The 24,234-nt window shown below is 34.5% G+C and overlaps 1 protein-coding gene across 3 annotated transcripts in view; it reads right to left on the bottom strand.

The window, feature by feature from the left end:
- The window catches only part of LOC149568450 (sec34-like family protein), a 210,024-nt gene extending 186,221 nt beyond the window's left edge, over positions 1-23,803 (bottom strand). Inside the window, exons 1-4 of one of the 3 annotated variants that reach the window (XM_089821373.1) lie at positions 22,879-23,803; positions 22,650-22,750; positions 21,673-21,756; positions 1,821-1,928 (exon numbers count right to left, since the gene is read on the bottom strand). In XM_089821373.1, the coding sequence (XP_089677499.1) occupies positions 1,821-1,928; positions 21,673-21,756; positions 22,650-22,739 (282 nt within the window). In that variant the 5' untranslated portion in view covers positions 22,740-22,750; positions 22,879-23,803. Of the gene's footprint in view, positions 1-1,820; positions 1,929-21,672; positions 21,757-22,649; positions 22,769-22,878 lie in introns of all 3 variants that reach the window. The other 2 variants (XM_089821374.1, XM_089821375.1) reach the window with 2 other exon arrangements.
- Positions 23,804-24,234: the final 431 nt, after the last annotated feature.

Below are 24,234 nucleotides of genomic sequence, written 5' to 3' on the forward strand. Positions count from 1 at the left end.
TATTTTCGGTTGAATATCTAGAAGTAGTTAAATGAATACATCTGATAATTACTTCAGCTGATTAAATTAGATGTTTATTAACGTTTCATATTCTTGGTAAATCAGCAATAGATTTTATTTCAATTTTTAATCAGTTGTTGAAAATCTTAGTCATGTTAAATAGGAAATCAATTTAGTTCAAGATCCAAAAAGTTATACTTAGGAAAACCGTATGTTACACACCTCATCATCACCATTCAGCTCAAGGAGGAGGTGTTTTAAAGATGCTTACAAAAAAATCTTGTCGTGTCTATAATGATGAGCATGTCAAACAAGAAATCACTCTATGGCAGGTCATGGATTAAATTGTGTAGGATTTTACCATCGGTGTTTTGGATCACACTCCATGGTCCATTATCAGGATGAAGAGAGCCAAGGAAGAAACTCCTATACATTATTATTATGGATTGTGGAAATCTCTTATCAATTCAAAGAAATAACTCACTTGACTAAGATTTTATAAATTGCAATTACTAAGATAACCACATTTCAGAGGCATTCAAAGAGACTAGAAAAACTAGGGAGATTCTCGATGTGGTTAAAAACTCAAAGGACACCCTTGTTTGTCTTGCCTATGTTGAAGGCACCTAGATTAAGATGTCTAAAATCTTAAGGAAAAAGAACAACCCAACCTCATTCTAACCTCAGAAGAAAGTTTAGGAATTTGATTTGTATCCTAAAGGACCAAAGATAATCTCTCCACAACTCAAAAGTATAAAATTGAATGTTCATATGTCACATTGTATATTGGTAAGACTACGTATGCTTCTATCATCAAGATTGAGAAGCATAGTGCAAACATCAAACTTGACTTCATTGAGAATTTTGTTCTTGGCATCGCTAAGAATTTGCCCACTGCTAGACACAAGCTCCATTTAGAGGTCACCAAAGTCCCTGTGAAAAACTGTAATAGTTATGGAATGAAGTTAAGAGAAGTGATTTAAATAAACAAGCTCTCTCTCAACCTCAAAAGGGAAGGAATAAAATTTGAGCTATTCCTAGCAACCATTCTTAAACACTACTAAAATCAATAAAGGTACCGAGCTTGAATTCAATTTGTCATGCATTATATTTTTAGCCTCTTCCCACTCTAAACCCTTTCTCTAGTTTTCATGTCTCCTCTGCATTTGTTCCTTAGAATGAATTTGTCTCTTCCCAAACATCAATCACTTTTTACTCCTTTTATTTTTTACCTCAAATGTCTTTTTATGTCTTTTGTTGTTATTTTGACCACATCTTTTTCCCATTGCACAATATAAACCTATTTTCACAATCTTTAAGAAAAAACTCTTATTTCTAGCTTCCACCCCTTTTCCAAATTCGCTGTCCCTTCACCTCGTCACCCCACATTTGTTTCTACCCTGCCTCACAATGTTTTAAGAACTTAAGATTTTCAGTCCATATAAATGAATGAGAAAAGCTTCTTGTAAAACTAATGTATTTTTGTTTGCATCAATATTTCAGATCACACATAACCTATCATCTCTATGTGTAAGTAAAGATGATAGTATTGTGGAATTAGCACATAAAAAAGCATGGCATGCCAAGGGGGAAACATCAGAAGCACCAAAGCCAACAAACGTAATCCGACTTTTTAATTGTGCCAACTCTGCAACATATTGCCTTTACTTCATTATCGTTATGATGAATCAGCATGTGATGAGAAACATTGATGTAAATAAAAAATTGTTTTTTCCAGGATACTTATTGAAAATTTGTCAAACAAGCACATAGCAATAAGAGCAGAATGTTTTGTGAATTGTCCAGCTTCATAAGTTCACCTGATGACTATTGAGCAAGACTACTTCTGTAGGCCAAGAAGCTTGTGATGGTTCATCCACAGTCAATACAGCCAAACTTGAATCCTTCATGACAGTGGGTTCCTGAGCCTGAAACAGGGAAGATAATTCAATTTCATACAAACATGAACTTGTATAAAAGCTGACAATGCAACTTTAATGCAAAGTCTACAAGAATATTCTCACAGAAACAAGAAAAACCAAATAAACAAAAATTGACAAGCAAAACAACATTTCTGTAACTTTTATAGGTTCAAGTGATCAGCAATCGTCGCATCTTTAATTCTCAGATCTACATAATATTTATTTCAAGCAATGGAACCAATTAGGAGCAAACTTCTTACAAGGTCAATTTAGGCAATTGATTTCTCATAGTATATAAAGAGATATATTGATTGTTATTGAGCTACTTTGATTTTTAGTAACATATACAGTTAGAAATCTTTTTTCAAACAGTCATCATTACACATCACATTCAATTGGGACTTAATGTTTCTGGTCAAGAATCTTTATTTATAAGGTGTGTGATGAATTTTAAGGTATTCCAGAACAATTAACATGTGTTGACCCAATGAAGCAAATGGATAAAAGGCTTCAACATTAATATGCACAAAGATGATGACAAAGTCAACAAACAAGATGAATGAATTAAGCAAACTATAGTTTCTACTTACATGAGGTTCATGTAGATTAATCCAATAAGTTTTTAGTGCAAACAAATTTTGATGATCTGACATTCTTGTGGATGATCAGAACTGTAATTTTTGTTCATGTGCCTTTGTCCATATAGAGTATAATTAATAATATGATTGACAATTTACCAGATATTAGTTAGCAAGATCAGTTAAAAATGTTCCACATTTTGTAACATAGATGAAATGCTCGCCAGTAATTACACCATTTACTCGCTGTGTTTTTCTGAAAAACTCAGCAAGTCCAAGTTAACAACTCAGTCGCAGCTGTATATAACACCCAGAAACGTCAATAAGTAAAAAATAATTTATTTATTTTGTTTCTTTTGCTGCTCAAGAGAGAAAACAGCCTCCACAGCTCCCCCAAGGTCACTTGCAAGTATTTAAATCAATTCGAAGCATATTTAAAGTGGATTTTGAAGCAAAATTATATTCTCAGGTAGGTTTTTTTAATTATTAATTTTTTTCCAAATAATTTTGTCTCTTTTTTGCTGAATCTAAGTTTATAGAAACTTAATAATGGCATTTCCTAAGTACTAAAACACATATCCCTTTTTGTTGCACCCTTCTTCTATTGTAAAACACCCGTGCCCCATTTTATATTATTTTTGTTGCATCCTTGTTGTGTTGTAAAACACACACGCCCCATTGCAAACAGGGACACTCTTTTTACTTGGCAGCAAGAATAGACACCTTATTTTGCTTTGGTTAGTGCCAAGTTTCGAAAGTCTCAAGTCAAAGAGATGAGTTGAGCAACTTTGAGAGCAAATCATGCCTACTTAACCAGCTTCATGAAAAGGTTGAACTTGAATGAGATATCTATTACTTAGCCAGCTCCTAGAAAAGGTTGAGCTTGAGATGGTGAATAAAAAGTGGATCCAATTTTCGGCCTGTTCATGGGCTTGTTGGGGTTAATCCAACTTCTAAGAGGGAGAAGGCGTTATGGACACCTCTAGGGGACATCTCTGGTTGGAATAAAATTAACTTTGACGGGGCGGGCAGGGGAAACCCAAGTGTTTCAAAAGTGGGTGTGTGGCAAGAGACCATAAGGGCAACATACTTGCATTTGCAGCCAAACATTTGCAGGATGGAACAAATAATACTGCAAACTGTACGGCAACCAGGGAGGCTCTAGGCTTAGGAGCAAGAATCGGTTGTAAACAAATACATCTAGAAAGTGATTCGGAGATCATTATAAATGGCAGAAAGAGAGGAAAGATGGAGGCATGGCACCTAGATCAAAGTATACAGCAAATCAAGGAATTGCTTCTAGTTTTTGATGATTTTAAGGTTTCACATTCATTTCGGGAAGCGAACAGAGTGGCGGATTTGCTAGCCAATTTAGGTGCCAATTCAGCATTGGGTCTACAAAATAAAATCTTTGAGGACTTTCGTCACCTTGGATTTGAATAAAGAGAGTACTATTATTCGGCCTTTAGACACAAAATTCGCTCATGATAATTAAAATTGGAGGTTTTAAGGGAAAGGCATTATGAGTCCGAATTTCAATGATATTAATCATTTCACAAGAAGCAGAGATTTCCTTGCTACAGATGTATCCCTCACGTGTGTCAAATGGAGTGTTGGCTCGCTTTGGTACTTTGTTCCAGAGAGTTCTAAGGCAGATATATTCATGTTGAAGGCAGGTCAAGCTCATTTGTTTTTCCATGGAGACAAAAATGGAGGCAAACTTTGCTCTAGGCTCGAACTCTCAGATTCAGACCTATGAAGGTCAAATTTCCACACAGTGCCTTAAACATATTTTTGTTTTTGATGACCTGGTCTTTCTGAAGGGCGCTCAACAAATGCTACGGCCAGAATATTTGGAGGCATTCTGGAAGAGGAGATCTAATTTGAATGTGGCATCATTGTTTGTTACGCCCGCATTGATGGTGGGGGAATTGAAAGAAGAGGTCTTTCGGGTGGTGGTTGCATGTGTAGAAAGGCAGTGGCTTCTGGGGTTGGAGGATATAATTGAGAGAGCGGTTCTGGGTGTTGGAATTGAGATGGGTTCTGAGCCTTGGCGGCTAATTGGTGGAGGGGACTCTTCTATTCAACCACTGGTGGTGTGTCTTTCCTCTACTCTGCAAGGCGTTCACATTCCCAAAGCTAAACAGGGGTGGAAATTGATAGTGGAATTCCTGACTGAACACATTTGGGTGCCAAAGGAGCAAGAAAGAGGCTTTATGAAGGCCACACTAAGGAAGAGCACACTTGCACCTGGACAACAAATTCACCACCAGATTGCGAAGAAATGCCACCTTAAGGGGGGTGCGGCCACAACACAGGGTGTTTGGGTTGATGCATCTTTGATAGTCGAAGAGGGGAGGGCAATGGAAAGCATCATCAAGGGAGGCAGGGGATGATGGATGACCATTCAACTCCAACTTTTAATCGTAAGGAAGCGGCACAATGGTTCAAGGAATGGCTGACAGTGGAGATGTCGGTGGCTCCTTTTTGTGTGTTCAACTGGTTTAATGGTTGGGCTAGGTGGTTTATCTTTGTCAGAGTGTTCATACTCTGAATTTTTGTTTGTCTAAAGACATATGTATGGGCAGGGCAAGGGTAGTATAGACTAAAAGGCTTCTAGCCATACCATAACAATATATCTATCTTTATCAATATAATACAAATATTACCTATCAAAAAAAAAAAAAAGTGGATCCAATTTTGAAATTCAAACTATTGATTTCTTAAATCTAGCATCTAGGTAAATAGATCTGATCTAGATTTACGCTACAAGATTTATTTAGAGTAATGAAGCAACAAAAAACTTAGAAAAGCAAAACACATTCATACACAATTCATATGCTCTTCAATCAGTTCATCATTAAAATAACCTCAGCACTTATAAGAGCTCCCTGTACATGGGAAAATGGCTCTGAAACAATTTCAAACAAAATGGAAAACCTAGAGTATACTCGGTATTGCTACCTTCTCCTTTGTTGTTAACTGTTGTAGACGTTCTTCTTTCTGCCCTATTGAAAATTGGTTTTTAACATTGCTACAAATGTCCTAAGCACTGCCCATTTGGTATGTATGTTCCAAAGGTAGCGATCTCTCTCTCTTTACATTGTGGATGAGATATGGAGAGACGTGTCTTTTCAAGGGACATGTCTATTCATTTTATTTAACAATTAATTATTTAACCACACACACACGCATATAACTTCAATTTAGTCTCATGAGTTTATCCAACTAAAGCTACTAAACATTGACACTCCCTCTTAGCTAGGGAGGATAACACCATTGGCAATATTAGGAATGGTAAAATTTAAGAATATTTTTTATCAGAAGATCACCATTTTGATATCATGAATATTGGCTTCTAGAATATCAACATATGATATTCACCAAATACTTTGAGTAACATTTTGCTATCATGAGTAATGGCCTGCAAAATATCAACATATAATATTCACCAAATACTCAATAAGGTTTAATATCACATCTGATATCATGAACATTGGTCTTTGGAATATCAACACATGGTATTAACCAAGTACTCAATTATGGTTTGATATCATTGGTCTCTAGAATATCAACACATGCTATTCACCAAGTCCTCTTTGAGCAATGGCCTCCTAAATGTCGAGTTGCGAGATATTCACCAAGTATTGTGAGTAATGGCCACTTGAACATCAAGTCACATGATATTCACCAAGTACTCTATGTAATGGCCTCTTGAGCATCAATTTGCATAATATTCACCACGTACTCAAAATGTCTACAGGGTATTTGCATTAACATTCTCATAATGCATACCATATAAAAATTTGTCATGCAAGTGTAATCTATCATGATCTGCATAAACATCGTAAAATATCCATCACAATAGAAAATTAAATTATTGTAAGATTGTCGTCTTTCAATAACTTCTGCAAATACAAGTGATAATCGTTCGAAAATTGTCACTTCCTTATGATGCGCACCGAGGTTAGGCCTGAATAGTCATGAAGTAAATTCATGAATCACAGTCCTCTTGATTGTTGCGATTTATTTATTAGTGAAGAATCCCTCTCAATATGGTCTACTCCCTCTGAATCAATACAACCGAGATCTTCAAAGGTTGACTGAACCATATCCTCTATCTTCTCCCTCTCTTTAAAGGGTGCCCTCTAATGAAATGTCAGGCTCCCTCTGAATCTCAATCAATCTCGCTTTTCCTGCAAGAACATTCTCGGAGGAAAAGATCAAGGCAAATAGCTCTTATAGTAATAAAAAATCACCTTTAATAATTATTTATGATAATGATTGGAACTAATTCCATTTTGAGCTCAATGTTAGGATTTTGGAAACTTAATTATATTCAATAATTATTTGATCATTATCCCGTCAAATTTGAAAATCAATCTCATTTATTATATAACTATTCAATTATATAACAAGAAATATGTTAATAATATTATTTTATATTAATATTGTACATGCCAATACTATTTCATATACTAATATTAATATTGCATATTAGGAATATTCCGTAATAATAATATATGAAGAAAATGTTTGACTTACCTCATTACCTTTATTTGATGGCGTGGTGATTAAAAGTATGAGGTAATCTTCACATCCACTTCCCCCATTAAATTTCCTTATGCTATATTGACCTACCATCATCACACTAAATGCATTGGACATCGAAATGTGTTGGACATTTGTATATTTCCATGTGCCTTTCTTTTAAAATGTTTTCTCTCGTCTTTCTTTTAAATTTATTTTCTTCACCTTTACTCAAATTTGATAATAATGAAAGAAATTCCACTGCCAATTTATTTTATGAGCATCGCTCATTGTGGAGCCCACCTAAGCGATCCTGATGCTTATATATTCAATGCTTATTCAATCCTATATGCATGTCCTTTAATAGGGCATATGCTATGTGAATGAGTTCTTCCTATCAAGACATTCCCTCATATTATGATAACGATACGTGGATTCTTGGTGAACGAGCTATAACATTGTCTTCCTTATATGTGTCGGCTAATGTCATCAACAAGGTATTTTTTAGTGGCTAATATTCATCAATTTGCTAATTTTAGAAAATTTTGGCTGGTAATTTGGCTAATAATTTAAGATATTTTAGCTCTAAAATATTTAAAATTGCTCAATAATTTATTTTATTAAAAAATTATATTCAAAGATTCGCCATAATATTCGATACATGATTAGATTTGATTCACTTAAATATTATATATTATTGGAGAAATTAAAATTTAGTTACCAATAATTATCATAATTATAAGTTACTTTAGGGATATCATAATTATAAGTTACTTTAGGGATATATTGCCAATATTTAGTTTTCACTGTTGATTTAAAATATAATGTAATGATCCTCATAATATTCCATGAGTTTAATAATATTCAATTTTCATTTGTAATATTCTATGGTGATTAATGAAATTTCTATTATTATCAAGATTCACCAATATTTTCTATACAAAAATTATGATTACAAAGTAATCGCCAATATAAATAATATTTTAACTAAAAAAATTGAAAGATTCGTGAATAGAAATTTAAAAAAAAATCAAAATAATGAAAGATTCGCCAATATTTTATATCTTTTTTTTTTTTTTTTTGGGGGGGGGGGGGGGGTTCTTAAAGATTACCTTGGTCATCAGTTACACAAATTGCTCAAACAAATTATGTGCCACAGTCAAATTCGTATGCCAATGTGGACGCCAAAATCACATTGTCAATTGTGACATGTGTTTCCCCATGCCTCGTGGAAGATCATGTGTTCGTCTAACTACTCGATCTTGTAGATCACACTATCCTCCCTTAACTCTCCAACTGTAAAATAGCTGGTGCGGGGCTTCCTCATTTTGACTGCATTTTGTCTCAATCACCTCCCGATGATGTGGACTTCTAAACTTTTATGCCCACCAATCTTTGTTGTTGAGGTGGGTTTCTTCTATCCTCCACTCCGTATTAATTCTCAACAGCAAAACTTTCCAAGCATTCAACACTCGTGGCTTAAAATAAGGAACATCTACTCAGAGCTTCTATTCAAATTAGGAGACAACTTTCATCTGCCAGTATTCAAGCGTTCAATTGTAATACTTAGAATGAGACATTCATTCCAAGTTCCATTTTGGAATAAAAGGAGTCTCACTGGGAACAACTTTGGAGAACCAGTATTGAAGCCATAGATTCTCAATTTCGACATCCTTCTAAAAAAATTAGATTCTTCCCTCAACAAAAGATTATGAGGTATAACAAATGTGATGTATAATAAACAATTTTGATGAGACACGATGTTTTGAATAGGTTTCAAAATCTTTGTTTGATGGGACTTGTCTCTTTCAGCAAGACTTACAAATCTTTTTAGCAATATGCTTGTGTCTTGCGATTATATTTTCAACTTTCTTCATACAGCAAGGCCTGACGACTCCATTCATTAGAGAGACATCACCATTCAAGAAGACAATCTAAACTTTTGCCGATGATATATTTGTTCAGCTAATTATACTAATATCATGTTTTTGTGTTAATTTTTTAATTTTATTCTATCAATGTATGTTGTCGTTCGTGAGCACTTCCAATGCATAAGAATTATAAATTATAAAGGCACAATAAAAACACTAATTTTTAATTTTTTTTTGTGCTCAATTGCATGTTCTCTTTGGATTGGCACTCAATGTTTGGACCATTTGACATGGTTTCACAATGATGAAAGTAATGATTAAGGCCTTGCCAGCTTGCCAGCTTCTCCAAGCTGCAATGGTTACAATTGCTGTCTACTTTGGACTGGAAATTGCTTGCAGGGATAACCCCCTTTGTACCAATGGTGATTCTTCCATAGCACATGAAGGTGATTCATTTAGTGGTTTCTATTTGTACATTTGCAGTCTAGCTCTAAGACCATGTTGTTTTTTAGGATCGCTGCAAATTTACTAAGCACTGCCTACTTGGTATGTATGTTCCAAGGGCAATGATCTCTCTCTCTTTATATTGTGGATGAGATATGGAGAGACATGTCCCTTCTATTTATTTTATTTAATAATTAATTATTTAACTATGAGATATGGAGAGACATGTCCCTTGAAGGGACATGAAGGGACATGTCTATTCATTTTATTTAATAATTAATTATTTAACCCCCCACACACACACTCACACTCACACACACATATAACTTCAGTCTAGTCTCATGACTTTATCCAACTGAAGCTACCAAATATTAACAAATATCAAAGATCTCTTCTCTGATTTTCTCTCTCTCTCTCTCAATATCCTTCTTGAGAAAGATTATTGGATTCTACTTTAACCCTAAGCTTCCTTTTATTACAGCTGTTGGGAAAAGTAGAGTCCTACTTGAACTCTACTTCCCCAAAGTAGAGTACTACTTGAACTCTACTTTTAACTTACCTTTATCAGCTACAATTATCAACACAAGCACCAACAGAGAGTGGAAGTCTCGTTTAAAGAATGGAAAATGAAACCAAGAGACTAAAGTGGGAAACGGAGATTGGAATCAAGATGAAAATGCAAGGTGAGATGCAACCATGAGGTAAAGTTTAAGCATGAAAACATGGAGTTTTGAAGTCTTCTGGAGGAGTGAATAAGGAGAAAAATATTGAAAACAGGGGTGAGTTTATGAAATTTCATAAGGAAATAACATATTTTGGAGATATCATTACATGATACAACTTGGATAGTTGTTCGAGGAGAGGTCAGAATCTTATCCCCTCCTGGACATACTTGTCCAGCCAACCTCAAATGTCCACCCCTAATCTCAACTCCATGCTGATCTTTGCATGGGAGCATGGACATTTCGAAATGCGGCCAAGCCTTCCCTCTAAGGAAGTCTGAACTAATTAAGAAGAAATCAGACGATCAAGAGAAAAATCAATTTACATAATGGAGTAAAGCAAGTGAATTTCAAATCCATGAAAGAGATGAAAAGAATTCTAAGATCATCACAAGAATAAGCTTTAATAAGTTTGAGTTTGGAATATCAAACAATGCGGTAACTTGAACATAGGTTGTCCAAGCCATGGTTGGAATGCGACCAAGACTTGGATGCACATTCCTGGATCGATGGTTCTGCCCCTATTGACATGTAACAACTATAGATATATTTAATATCTATTAATTGTGATATAAACATATACATTTGAATCATTAACTTGTCTAGACAAATGACATTGCCTATAATAATAATAATAGATGTCTTTATATTATTCGAATGATAATAATTAGCAATAGATATTAAGAAGACATAATAATGAGCAATCCTAATACACTGATTTAATAATAATATTGTTCATTAAATGATTAGACAAATAAATTATTCAGCTAACCACATTCATACTAAAGAAAAAATGTGGATATAAATGACTAAGCACAATATATTAAAATGAATCAAAAGACATATTTAATCGTGACCCTTAGAGAAGGGGTCGCGAGATGACAGGTCCACCATGTATAAAAGACTGAACGAAGCAGCATCACGAAAGGGGAATGATCACAGAAAACGCCGAGAAAAGTAAAATAAAAAAGATCTACACCAATGGGCACCATTGGCATAGCGCGATATCAAAGGGCAAGAAAGATCTCCAAATAGAAGAACATGCACCAGCAATACCAGCAAACACAAATACACCTACAACAAGGGTGACATGGATCAGACCCCAAGGATGGAGAGTTATCCAATAAAAGAAGTCACGTGCCTATCTAATGCCAGCCGAGGACAAGCATGTGGGATTGGAATTAAAGGGGATTAGTGGCATCCGATCCCACACAATAGGTAAGACATTAATATATGTGGTAAGTCAAATTAATATGAAGGTATTAAAATTTTGGTAAGTCAAATTAATATATAGATAAGTTAAATTAATATGGTAAGGTATTAATATATATAGGTAAGTTGAAAAAGGTAACTTCTTTTATAGTAAGTTTTATATATATATATATATATATATATATACTTATTGCATACTAGTTTAATGTGCCTTTAAATAGGAATATGTAAATATGTTAATTGTGATCAAAATAATAATGTTTATGGTCATATGATTTTGATGTCTTGATTAGTAATATAAGGAATCAAGATTAACTCCCAAAGTGCCAGTGTAGGAATTATATCCAACCTTATATAAAATGGCTAAGTGTTAGTATAGGGATTGAGAATTCCTATATAAATGGATAAATTGGGATTGTAAGGAATCTCATAATGCCAATGCGTGAGGTTTGCGCCTTCGTATAAATGGCTTATAGTGTCAATGTGAGAGGTAACTATAACCCACGTAGAAATGGCTAGCTGAGGATTTTAACTCATATGCCAGTACAAGAGGTTAGTATGTGAGGAGAGTTTGTGAGTATAATTCTTTAAGGATTTGTAAGTTTAAATATTAACAAGTCTAAATATATTATTCTACTCTTTATCCTAGCCATCATCTCATTCTCACCTAGCAATTTATAGAGAAAAATTAGTAGTAGTAGTATGTGAGGGAGAGTTTGTGAGTATAATTCTTTAAGGATTTGTAAGTTTCTTCCATTTGAGGAGAGACTAATATATGAGAATTTCAAGGGTTGAGAGAGGGATTTATTATTGTCTAATTTAGTCTTCTGCCACAAAGATTTGTGAAAGTGGAGAGGTTTTGAATGATGAATCTCAAGCTAGAATTATTTTATTCTTTATCTCCTTGCTCTTGCTTCTGTTAAATCTTCGAAGGACTTGAGCTATGGATTGAAATTATTGATTGCATTAGTGATCTAATAAAATATAGATCTATTTATATGTTCTCATGGTGTATTATATTTGAACATTCGATTCATAGAGTTATTTAGAAATTTTGAGTTTCTTTTTGCGAAAATTGATATGTATTTTCCTATGGTATTTAGTCACTAGTTTTTGGAGATATGTTATTTTTTGTTAGAGGGTTGTTGGTAATTAGAGACATGGAATATTGTATTACGATACCTTCAATGTATTTTTCTCCATGCTTTCTTGTACACGCTACATGTTTTGATTACATGTTTTGGAACTATATATGCTTGATTTTGAGAATGTTTAACTAGTTTGATGCACTACTTAGGTTTTCATGTTCCCAATGTAAAATTATTGTGGGATGTATAATATGTGTATTCAAAATCCAAGTTCTTGTAAAGATATATGTTTACGATTATTGTTCTTTGTGATTTCTTATGTGTTTTGTGCATTGTGATGCTCATATGTTATGTCAAAGTTTGAGGATTAACCTAGGGGTATGGGACCCTAGGTATGCTACCTAAACCCCTTTTTTTAAAATTTTGTGAGTAGGGTTAGATACCCCTGGGTGAGTGGCTCACCATAGGTGTTGGGACCCATAAGTGGTCACTGGAGGATCATATGTGTTAGAGACCAAGGCCCTTTGTAGGTTGGCTCTACATGTGAGTTTGGTAATCAAGTGGAAACATTATTAAAATAAATGGGTTATGGGGGTTTGGGTTAACACATTAATCAAGATAAGGGATATTTGAGCTACACTTGTCATGTTGGTGTACTCGGACCATATATCATTCTGTATAAGGCCTAGATGCGGTAGGGTGATAATGATTCAAGAGGTTGATCCCAATATTAAGGAAAGTGTGATAAGGCTGCATATGCCCTATTGGAGTTCTTGGACCATACATCATTCTATATAAGGCCTGTATGCTCACAACGTGACAATGGTTTGAGAGGTTGATCCCAACATTTGAGGTGTATGCAATGACACTCACCTAGTCATAGTCTAAGCCCTTACTCTTACTTTGCCCTTGGTTGCCTTTATGTTGTGTTTTCTTGTCTTTATACTATGCTTGTTGAGATGTGTTCTCATGTATTCTATGTGGTTTTATCATGTTTATTATGATTCTTTTATGTTTATTGTGATGTTTGGGAAGGGTGAACCCTAGCCTTAGAGTACCTTAGAACTGTGTGGACTAACATAACTGAAAGTGACTAAGTCCTACATGAGATCTAAGAGTACAAAGTGATAGAATAAATCCTAAATTAAAAAAGAAGTGGAGATTGAGAGGAATAATGTACCAAGTAAGAAACAATAAGTAGATGTAAACTACTAAATAGTTTAAGTAGTCAAAATAAAAAGTCTAAAGGGAAATTAAGTGAATATTAATTAAGTCATTTACAACTAACAAATACATGTCTAGTAGGTGGGATGTGTAAAGATAACTCTTAAATTTGGAAACTAAGAAATGTGTTAAAGGACAATGCTAGGGAACCTGTTAAGACTCTTGCATCTAGAGTTAAGGTAAACAAAGCAAAAAAAAAATCAAAAAAAAGATTATCCACTAAACTTAGTATCTTTTAGTCTTGTCCTTCCGAGTTCCCTGGCAAGGTGTTACATTTTCTAGTTGAGAATAAGATGATGGCTAGAATAAAGAGTAGAATAACATATTTAGACTTGTTAATATTTAATTCTAATGCTTATTTTAGAGATATTAAGTGTCACAAAAAACAACCCTAATAACGGGGACATTACAAGTTCCCAACTTGAGCAGTTCAAATCATGTCAACTCTAATCTAGGTGTAGAAAGACCAAATTCCCCTTAAAAATCAGACCCCCAAGGAGAAAAATCCAAGATCAGACCTAAGGTGAAATCAACATAAAACCATCATATTAGAATTAAGGAAAAGTGTTGAAGTTCAAAATACAAAAGACAAAGGTTGAATGAAATTTGTTTTGAATGTAAAGGTATGAAAGTTTGGAGAGAGATGCCTTGTAACCTTGTCCTAAGGCTGAAACAAGGAACCTTGTAATTTAACTAGAAACAAGATCCGAAAGGAAGTTGTTGCATTGTACTTTGTTGTTTTCTATGTTTGTAATTTGAATTGCATGCATTGGTATATGTTTGGAATTCAAAACCATTCAAATAGAAACAAAGGAAACATATAAACATTCAGGAATAAGAATTTAAAGATTGCACGACAATTGTTTGAAGAAATATTAGAAGGCTAGAATTGAGTTTTAGAGTTAGAACATGTTACATCCCAAATTTTGTCCTAAGTTTTAAATTGATCATAGCCGTTGGTTTAAGGAATTATTTTCATGTGAAGTGAGTTAGTTAATTATAAACATTGCATCAATTTATTTCTTTCCTGATCATGTGAAGTGAGTTAGTTAAATTATATACATTGTATCAACTGATAATGAGTTATTTTCATGATCATGTGAAATGAGTTAGTTAAATTATATACGTTGTATCAACTGATAATGAGTTATTTTCGTGATCATGTGAAATGAGTTAGTTATTATAGACGTTGATGAAATCTATAACGGTCACTAGATGATCGGCAATGGTTTTGAATTAACAATTTATATATCTTTGAATTATTGTCTTGGCGAGAATGTTTGCTTGAGTGATTGCAGGTAGAAGACTAAAGAGAGGGGAAGCATTGCTAAACGCGATCATCGGAAGGGGACGGTCGAATGGTCTGGTCATCAGAATCGACAGGTTTGACCTAAGACTACACTAATAAGGATACTAGGAATCGACAACATGTTGCATTGTGGAACCGCATGAGCTATTAGAGAAACAATATAATAAATAATATAAATTAAACATAATTCAGACCTTTAAGGAATTATTAATGAATTTATTATTTAATCATTATTATACACTCTCAAATACGAACATATGTATATAAAAATAAGGTGACACCAATTAATTATAAGTTATAATTTAATGATGCCACTTTATCAATACATACACATGAACGTACATAAGGATGCATAAAAATAATAAAATAATAATAAAAACTCATTTAACTTCTTATTTTCTTTCCCTCCTTTTTCTTCTTTTTTTATAAACTCAACTTATTGGCATTTGAATGGCTTCTTGTAACTATAGGTAGCCGAAGAGCCAAGCAATCTTTTTATATAGAGTCTCATTGAATGTATTCACATATAACCTTTTATTTACCTCTACAACCTGTAACCTATTCCTCTCTGTAATCCATGGCTTTCCATCACTTGCTATATGTTTGAGGAGAATCCAAGTTTGTTACCAATTTTGTGACTTATTTCTTTCTTTATCCATTCAACCCTTTTCGACTTCTTTAACCACAGGTTCAGATCAAGGAGGATGGAGACTATATTCTCTAACCGCGGGAGCAAGAAGACCAATTGTTAAAGTCACGTAAGGCATTTTGTGTTCTGTCAATCAAGTCTGATTCCGGTTATGTTTATTTCTTAACACTTTGCTAGTCGGTGTCCTACCTTACTCAATACGATTATGAGAAATTAAATCCTGTTGCAAGTTTATATACATACCGAATGAAGAATGTTTTATATTTATTTATTTGTTTTGGAATACATAGAGCCTGTTCCATGTTACTGTTGATCTTTAACTATGAATTTATGTCAACCATAGTATGGGAAAAGAAACTATAATGATATTTATGAATAAAAGATCCTACTCAAATTTACTTTCTTCTTTTATTTTCACCATACAGAGATGAGAGTAATATAATGAAGTCTAAACACCAAGGAATTCACCGACAATGATGCCATCAAAGGTGAAGAGGTGTAAAGTAAATATAGTGGATATAAAACTCACTAACACCTAGGAATCACCGGCATGGTAGCCTGAAATGGTGAGGAGGTGTAGATAGCCTACACAAACAAGAAAGAAATCAGATTTATTGAATAATTGACAAATTCTTTAATAGCTCATGCATGTTCCTAAAATGAATTATGTTGTCAAGTTCAGTGGTGGAGATCAGGTTTACGAACCCAACTTGAAATCCTTGGCCAGGCTGGAAATAGGCAAATGTGCCAAACATGTGATCTTTGTTGTTTGTCCAGTTGCTGCAATTATTTTGGAAAATAACTGTTGGGACACTCAAACCACCTGATTACTCAGATGGCTGGACTTATGAACATCCCAAGCCCGATCCCGAGGTAGGGAGGGCCATTCTATTAAGTTAAGATGTGTGGGGATAAGTAATGGTCCACAGCTGGAAAATTAAGCCTATGTCAATCCTTCTCCTTTCACCAATGCCGAGGCTTGGACAACGAGATAAAGGGATTCTTTCGTTATTACTGTATGTTTCTTTTTAACCCTTAGAAGAATAGTTAGACATTTTAATTTCTAGATAGAGTAAGCATTTACTTTTATGTTGAATAAGCATTTCAGTTGATATAATTAGTCATTATTTTATTTTCAGTTGAATATGTTATCAATTAGAAATAGTTAAATTGTTGGCAATACATATATATTTCTTTTTGTTTCTCATGAAATCAGCTAGATTGGAAAGAGTTTCTTTTCAGTTATAACCAGTTGGTAGAAGTTGTTGTCATGCGAAATGGAATCAGTTACTTATTTCAGATTATTAGGAGTTTAAAATTTGTTATGAAAATTCGTATGTTACAGAACCTGCAGAGGCTCTTACATGTAGCAGCTACTAGAACCCTCCAAGAGAAACATAGAACATTTTTTCGGACACCTTATGCAACACATGTCCTTGACCTTCTTTTTGAGGACATGGACAAACTAGATTAGGTGACAACAATAGTAGAGGATGCAAGGAATATCATAAAATGCATCTACAATCACCCTTGGGTCCTTAGCTGGGTAAGAGAACACACTCAAGGGAAAGAGATGGTAAGATCGGGTGTCACAAGGTTTGCAATGATTTTCTCAACATTACAAAGTATCCTTTAGCTCATTGATGACTTGAAGCAAATAATTGTGAGTCAAGCATGGCTAGACTCAAGTTATTTGAAAAAGCATGAAGGAGGAGTTGCATAAATTGTTTTCAACAACCTATTTGCACAAAAAACTACAAAAATGGTGAAGGAAACTTGAATATTTATTTTATTTGTATTCAAGTCTTCCGTTATTAATTTGTAAGTTTAATGATTGATCCTTGTGTATTTTTCAAGTGTAGGTGTCAGAGCCCTTAGAGTTCTCCTCTTGGTAGATGAGGATCAAACACCAATAGCATGATGAACAACCCCCCAAATGGTGTTTTTTCCCAAATCTGATTTTTTCTTCCAGAATTCTGATTGGTTTTTTTTTAATCTGGTGTTTCTTTTAAGTTTTCTTTTTCAATTTTGGGTTTTTATATTTTTTTGCTCTCTTTTTTTGTAAGTAATGTTTTGCAATACAAACACTGATAAGCAACTAATAAAATAACTAAAACAATTTTTAAAAACTAAAATTTTGATAATTTTCTGATAAAACTGATTTTATTGGAAATCGTCAGTCTACAAGGTCATACCAGGAATGATCATCTGATAGACTTCATATGTTGATAGGAATGATCTTCAAAAAATGATTCAAAGTGCACAAATCTGCTCCTGACATCAAGGACAGGCTTCTTTTCGTGATTTTCTGCTGATAAGGACAGCCCACGTCTAGCCTGGAAGCTGAACGTAAATGACTGAAGGTGTAGGGAAATTCACAAATTCTCACAGTAAATGCCTGGTCTGTGCTTGACCTGGTCTGATTTTTTACTGAAAATGCCTATCGTCCAGCTCTGACCTGATCAGAAATGGCCTTTATCAAGTGTGGCTACCCTCTGTAGACTGTGACATCAATCTTTGAGCTTCCAGGATCAGATCTGCGGTTTGTTGGTACAATTTTGGCCTCAGTAGCAATCCGATTTAATGAAATTTTCTTTCCCGAATCTAACTATGATGAAGATTTCCTGTGAATTTCCCTTGCTTGTATTTCACAACTGCAAGCGATTATCTCTCTAAGAGATTTTGTTCTCAAAAATTATAGATCTGCTTATAAACCATTGCAAGAACTCTCCACATGCTGATGAAAAAATGATTTCTTGATATCTTCTTTTGCTTCGAATTTCCATATTATTGGATTTGCTTTCCCTCCAAAGAAAATCGAACTCCCTCTAGGGTTTTATTATCTTTAATAACAATCAAATAATATTCCTATTAAAATAAAATACCTCTTACCTAGAGGTCGAACTCCATGAGATCATACATCATGTAAATTGGTCCCTCTATCAAGTTATAACTTTATTTTATTGTCTAGGAAGGTGTGCCCTCCATCTCATTATTATAATCTGTTATTATAATATAGTGTATAATAGTCCACCATTATTTAAGATTTTATTATTGTCTAACTTAGGAAATAATTTAATGATTTATCAATTATTTATAGTTTGTTGATCTGGACCCTGACTTGGATTATGTTTGATGCTCCCGGTCCACTGGCAGTGCCTTTCTAACATTTAGGAACTCTCCTAAAAATGGAAATTGTAACAAAAGTGTCTAGGCTAATCCTGAAGGTCTCTTGGTGTGTCCCTACCTATGTTACCCCAAGTTTCCGGGACAATGGAACAGGAAGGCAGGGAAACGGGTTTTCAAGATTTTTTTTTTTTTTGGTCAGAGCAGGGGACGTATATATTCATCTGAATAATATATTTAGGGAGAATTATTATAGATAGCCCATAAAATTCTAGCCCTAAATGTATATATAGACACACATATATATATACATATATACATATACATATATATGTAACATATGTGTGTGTATCTAAATTTTCAAATATATTCATGAATTTCACATTCATCATAGCAACGTAATTTCATATTGTCAAATTCCATTCATCAAATAATCATAAAACATAGCAATTAGCATCAAATTGAATCATCATGGACATAGCAGAATTGAATAATTTAAGAATATAATGAAGTCTAAGAATAGGAATATAGGATGAAATCAAATGATGGAATGAAAAGCATCATAGATTCATATCATAAGGCTGCAATTTTCAAGTTGCAAGTTTCAAACTTTCAACAAAATGAAAACATCGAAAAAGTTAAAGACTTAAACTTTTACAGTATCAACTACAATCTATCAACTAACAGTATGACTGTATGATTACTAAGTAAACTATGAAAAAAAATACTTTAAAACATTTATCATAATTTATAAATAGGGGTGAAATAAGCCTAATGCTGTCCTTGTTGAACCTGCAAAATAACGCTGCCTACAACCTGAGAAATAACCATGTCATTGTTCATCCATGTGCAATGGGAGAAAAAAAGGTTTTTAACATATGTTAAAAACAAAGTAACGTATGTCATTTTATTATTAATATTTTCAGGTGTTCCAACATGTGGAGCCCACATGGAAAAAAACTACAGTTTTTTAATGTTCTTTTGTTTAATTTTAAATTTTACAATCATAGACTTTTGGCAGCCCCTGACATAGACGAGAAACGCCAATACAGTCTCTGGGATGATCATCGCAAGCTGGAAACATGTTGACTATTATCGAGGTTTTCAGGAGGTGTTTCCATTTTTTCTGCCTGGGTGGGGATGGCTTGGAAATGTTTTCGGTTGTGCCCAAGTCCCCGAAACGGCTACGGTTTCGGAAACTTGGGGTTTCAAGCCGGAAACGCATCCCCAGATAACATAGGTCCCTACTAACCCTAGTTCATAATTAGGAAATAGGGATTCCTCCTAAAATCTATGAGATTGTGCAAGATTGGTCAAACTGGATCTCCAAGCCCCGATATGTCGTCACAAGCCTCGAAAAGGGTCCCCTACCCAATGCATTGACCTTACAAGAACCAATTGATAGGCCAACGACATTTGTCAACTGGCATGCCTAAGGAGGGAACATTACAAATAGGGTATCTTTATGAGGTCATGGATAGAGCTAAGGAGTCTACCAAAAGTTACTACGAGGGGCAAAAATTACTACAAGGAACGCAGCCTCAAATTTGATTATGGGAAATAATTGATAGGAAGTAGAACAGTAAGCTCCACCAGCCCATTCATCCAATAGGATACTTTCTCAACCCTCGTTTTCTCTTCTCAAATTCCTAATCAAATTCTAATGGAGAGGTCATGGAGTGCCTCACTGCATGTATTCAAAGAATGACACACGAACTTGAGGTGAGAGACCTCATTGTGTACGAATTGGAAATTTACCAAAATGCATGTGGCATGCTATTCTCTTCAAGGTTGGCAAAGAGAGGAAGAACCACTAGAACCTCTCAGGTATAATATTTGGAATTTTGGAGTTGTTCACATGTATCACATGTAAGTAAATATTTAATATGTTTTCACCTTTCTTTCTTCCTCTTCAAGATTTTATTTTGCAAATGCTTGGCAGCATATTTAGGGTATAAATACCCCAAATCTGCAAAAAAATGACCACTATATCTTATGTCAACCTTATAAGTTCATCTAGTTGTGAGCACAATTGGAGTTTGTACAAGGCCATCCACACAAACAAGAGGAATAAGTTAGCTGAGAAATGCCTCAATGACCTCGTCTTTGTGCAATATAATCTTCGGTTGTACACATGGCAAGTAAAGGAAACACTAGGTGGTCCAATTGATTTGGATAATATAGATCCTTATAGTGACTGGACATCACAGAAGCAACCTTCGTTGTTAACAAAGGATAAGATCTATGACTTGGAGAGGCACACTACGGTAGAGAGGTCTGGATCCACCCTAGACGACATTAAGGAGGATGAAGAGGATAAGGATGTTGAGGAAGAATCATTGAGTCAAGCCACAACCAATGATGTCGAACAAGGAGGCACAGACACAACGGACTCCTTGGACTAGACCCTCTACTCTCCCCTAGTCTTTACTAAAATGTAAACTGTCTTGATGTTGTATTTAGTAATTTACTCACAATTTTACAAAAACAATTCGCTATTTTAATTTTGCTTCATACTCTCAAGTTACCAACCACCAGCATTCCACATGAGGATGTCATTTTGTACACAATTTACATTTAAATCTATCAAATATATGATATGTCTAGACACAGCTTGTTTGTTTTGATCACTCATTCTCTGACTCATTGTATGCATCTCCTCTTTGAATTTTGTAAAACATGCATTTCTAATTTAATTTAAGTAAAATTTAAGCTTGTCAAATATTTTTTCAAACCTTGGTAAGTATTTCAAATATATTATTTAATGTGATGGAAACAGTTTTATATTTAATATAAAAGTTACGATAAAACATTTGACTGAGAACTGATGCAGAAAAATTATAATTTTCTCATTTTGGGAACATTATATCACTGCAAAGACTAATTGATCAGCATCCTACATTAGACTTATCTACTTTATTTTTGCAATGTTAATTGATATCATGTGTATTACTTCAAGCCTTAAGCATTAAGTCAGTCAAAGCCAGACTTACATACCAAATTCTTTGGAAGAGGTCGATCTGCAGCTGCATGAGAAAGAGCTGCAACTGCTGCTTGTTGTTGCTCTGTAAGTGGAGCATTCTATGAAACAAACCAATTGGTTTCATTAAAAGAATGAATGGAGAAATCTTCCCATATTTATTCAAAAGAGACAAAATTACTTAAGTTCAAATACAAAAAAATAACCTCGTAATAAAACCAAGACAATCATGATCAGAATCAGTTCAATACACCATAGAACTCTATATGTACTCCATAATGACACACTCGCCAAGAACAAAATACTTGAAATAGATCATGCCAAAAAATTGTAACAGGAGACTTCTACTTGAATTCCCTTAATTCAACCAGATGTACTTGTGTATTGTACTACTACTGACTCCTATTGCTCCATACCAAATAAAAAAGTATGCATCTAATTCTCAAATCTCATGAACAGAGGTAAGAATTAATCACTCAACTAATTCTTAGTCATCCAACTAGAATAAGTAATGACCCATTCATGCATGTTTCTTCCCTTCTAAAATGACAAAAAGAACAGTGTATATATGTTCACGAACAATCAAATGAGAATGGAAGAAGCCTATGTAAAATACAAGTATCGTTCAGGGTTCAGCTGAACCACAGTAATCTCTTCAGGTTGAAATGTAATACTGAAGCAAAAATTAAATACAGTCAAGTTCGACACTAAAATCAACTGGAAGTTCTTGCTAAGGTATGAATTGCTTAAATAAATGGAAGGAGGTGTTCTACGAGGCAATAATTTGTTTTAACATATGTTCAGACTTTAAAATATGTAGATATATGGTAAGCTTGGCTAGTACTAAATGAACCGTCTCAAAAGCCTTCACCTTTCAAAAGAAGAAAAGAAATGCACGTTTGGTATAATGCATAAAATGAAGAAAAAATCAAACAAGAATATACAGATTTATACATGAGAATATACAGATTTGTACATTAAGGGAAAAATTAACCTGGTCCCAAGTGGAAGCAAAGCTATATCCTTTGGATACTGCATCTGATTGTTGTTTTGGCAGTGCCACAGTATTCGCTCTACTTGCCATTCTTACTCACCCTGAAATGTTTCATAAATCTTCAACATATAAGTTGAGATCTCCTCTAAAAATAAGGAATCCAATAAGCCAATAGGAGAGAATTTCATTTATTCAAGCAGATAGGGAAGAAACATGTTAAGTCGATTACCTCGTGATATCATATAGATATCTAGATATCTTATAAACCTATTGTCTGGAATATCAAAACAACCGCCAACCGCCCACAGAGGCTGCAATTTGGTATTCAAGACGAGGATACAGGGGATCCGAGTTACGACATACAGATCATTTGCAGGCCAAAAGCATTTTCCAGATTGATGTGAATGTTTTGTGATTGTGATTGCGTTTCAAAAGTTACCGAACAGACCAGTCCTGAACCAAACAGCAAGAATCACTTGTGATTCGGATCAAGACTAACGCTATCTTATTAAACTCAACGCTAGTGCAAACGGACGGGGATTTATCCAAGCCCCGATGCCATGAGAATTATTCAAAGTTTCCAAATAACTCGAACGCTTGGAGATTGGAATGTCACTGATTGGTTCAAACTTTCGAATCATTTCATTACGCCGAATGCGTTTACTATTTGAAAAGAACAAGCTAAATTTTAATATCAATGGTTCAAAGTTTATCTGAGCCTTGCAAGACGATTGAATGGAATTGGACCGTTACATTGGACACGACATGCTGCAGTCATCCACACAACTCTGCTGCACCCTAGCCGTTTACATCAGATCCGTCCATTAATTTTAATGTTTTTTCGCTGGTTGTACCGAGAAAGGCTTAGGATTCTGATTTCACCGTTTAAGTCACCCCGTTCGCCGTCTGCTATCACTGTTTCCATTCGATGTTAAATCTCGCGCAAATTATATCATCTCTATATGGGGTTTTCTCGGGCGTAGTCTGGATTGGGACCAAAATGGGGTTTGTACGTCCATCATTACCATTGGAATGTTGGGCTATGGGAAAAGTGGAATAGGGGACGAGGTACCGAAATTATTTGACTGCTCCCGTTGGAGGATATGCACAGAACGATTTCAAAAACAAAGGGAACAGGAGCTTTGATTATCAACATTTAGCATTTAGAAAAACAAAGAAATAAAGAAGTTTGTCAATGAAAAATTTTGCAATATTCTATGGACAGGACACATAGGGCGGGAAAATTTTTATTATATTAAAAAATTTTATCCCACTTCTAGTCATGATGAAAAGGCCTATATAAGGGCACCTATTAACTGGAAAGCAAAAATGTTGATGGCACAACTTAGAACTAGTTCACATCAACTGCGATATGAAACTGGTAGATGGCAAGTTCCAAAGGAAGAGTGGGTAGACAGAACATGTTTATTTTGTAATACGGGAATAGTTGAAACAGAGCAGCACTTTGTCAAGGAATGCCTAGCTTACAACGACATCAAATCTGATTATACAAAAATACTGCAGAACAAGGACTTCAACTATTTATTTGAGGAAGATCAAGTGAAGAGAACAGCGAATTTGATTA

The sequence above is a fragment of the Cupressus sempervirens genome, chromosome 3, assembly GCF_028749045.1.
Source record: "Cupressus sempervirens isolate cs-2001-9-10 chromosome 3, ASM2874904v1, whole genome shotgun sequence".
In the NCBI taxonomy this organism is placed as follows: Eukaryota; Viridiplantae; Streptophyta; class Pinopsida; order Cupressales; family Cupressaceae; genus Cupressus; species Cupressus sempervirens.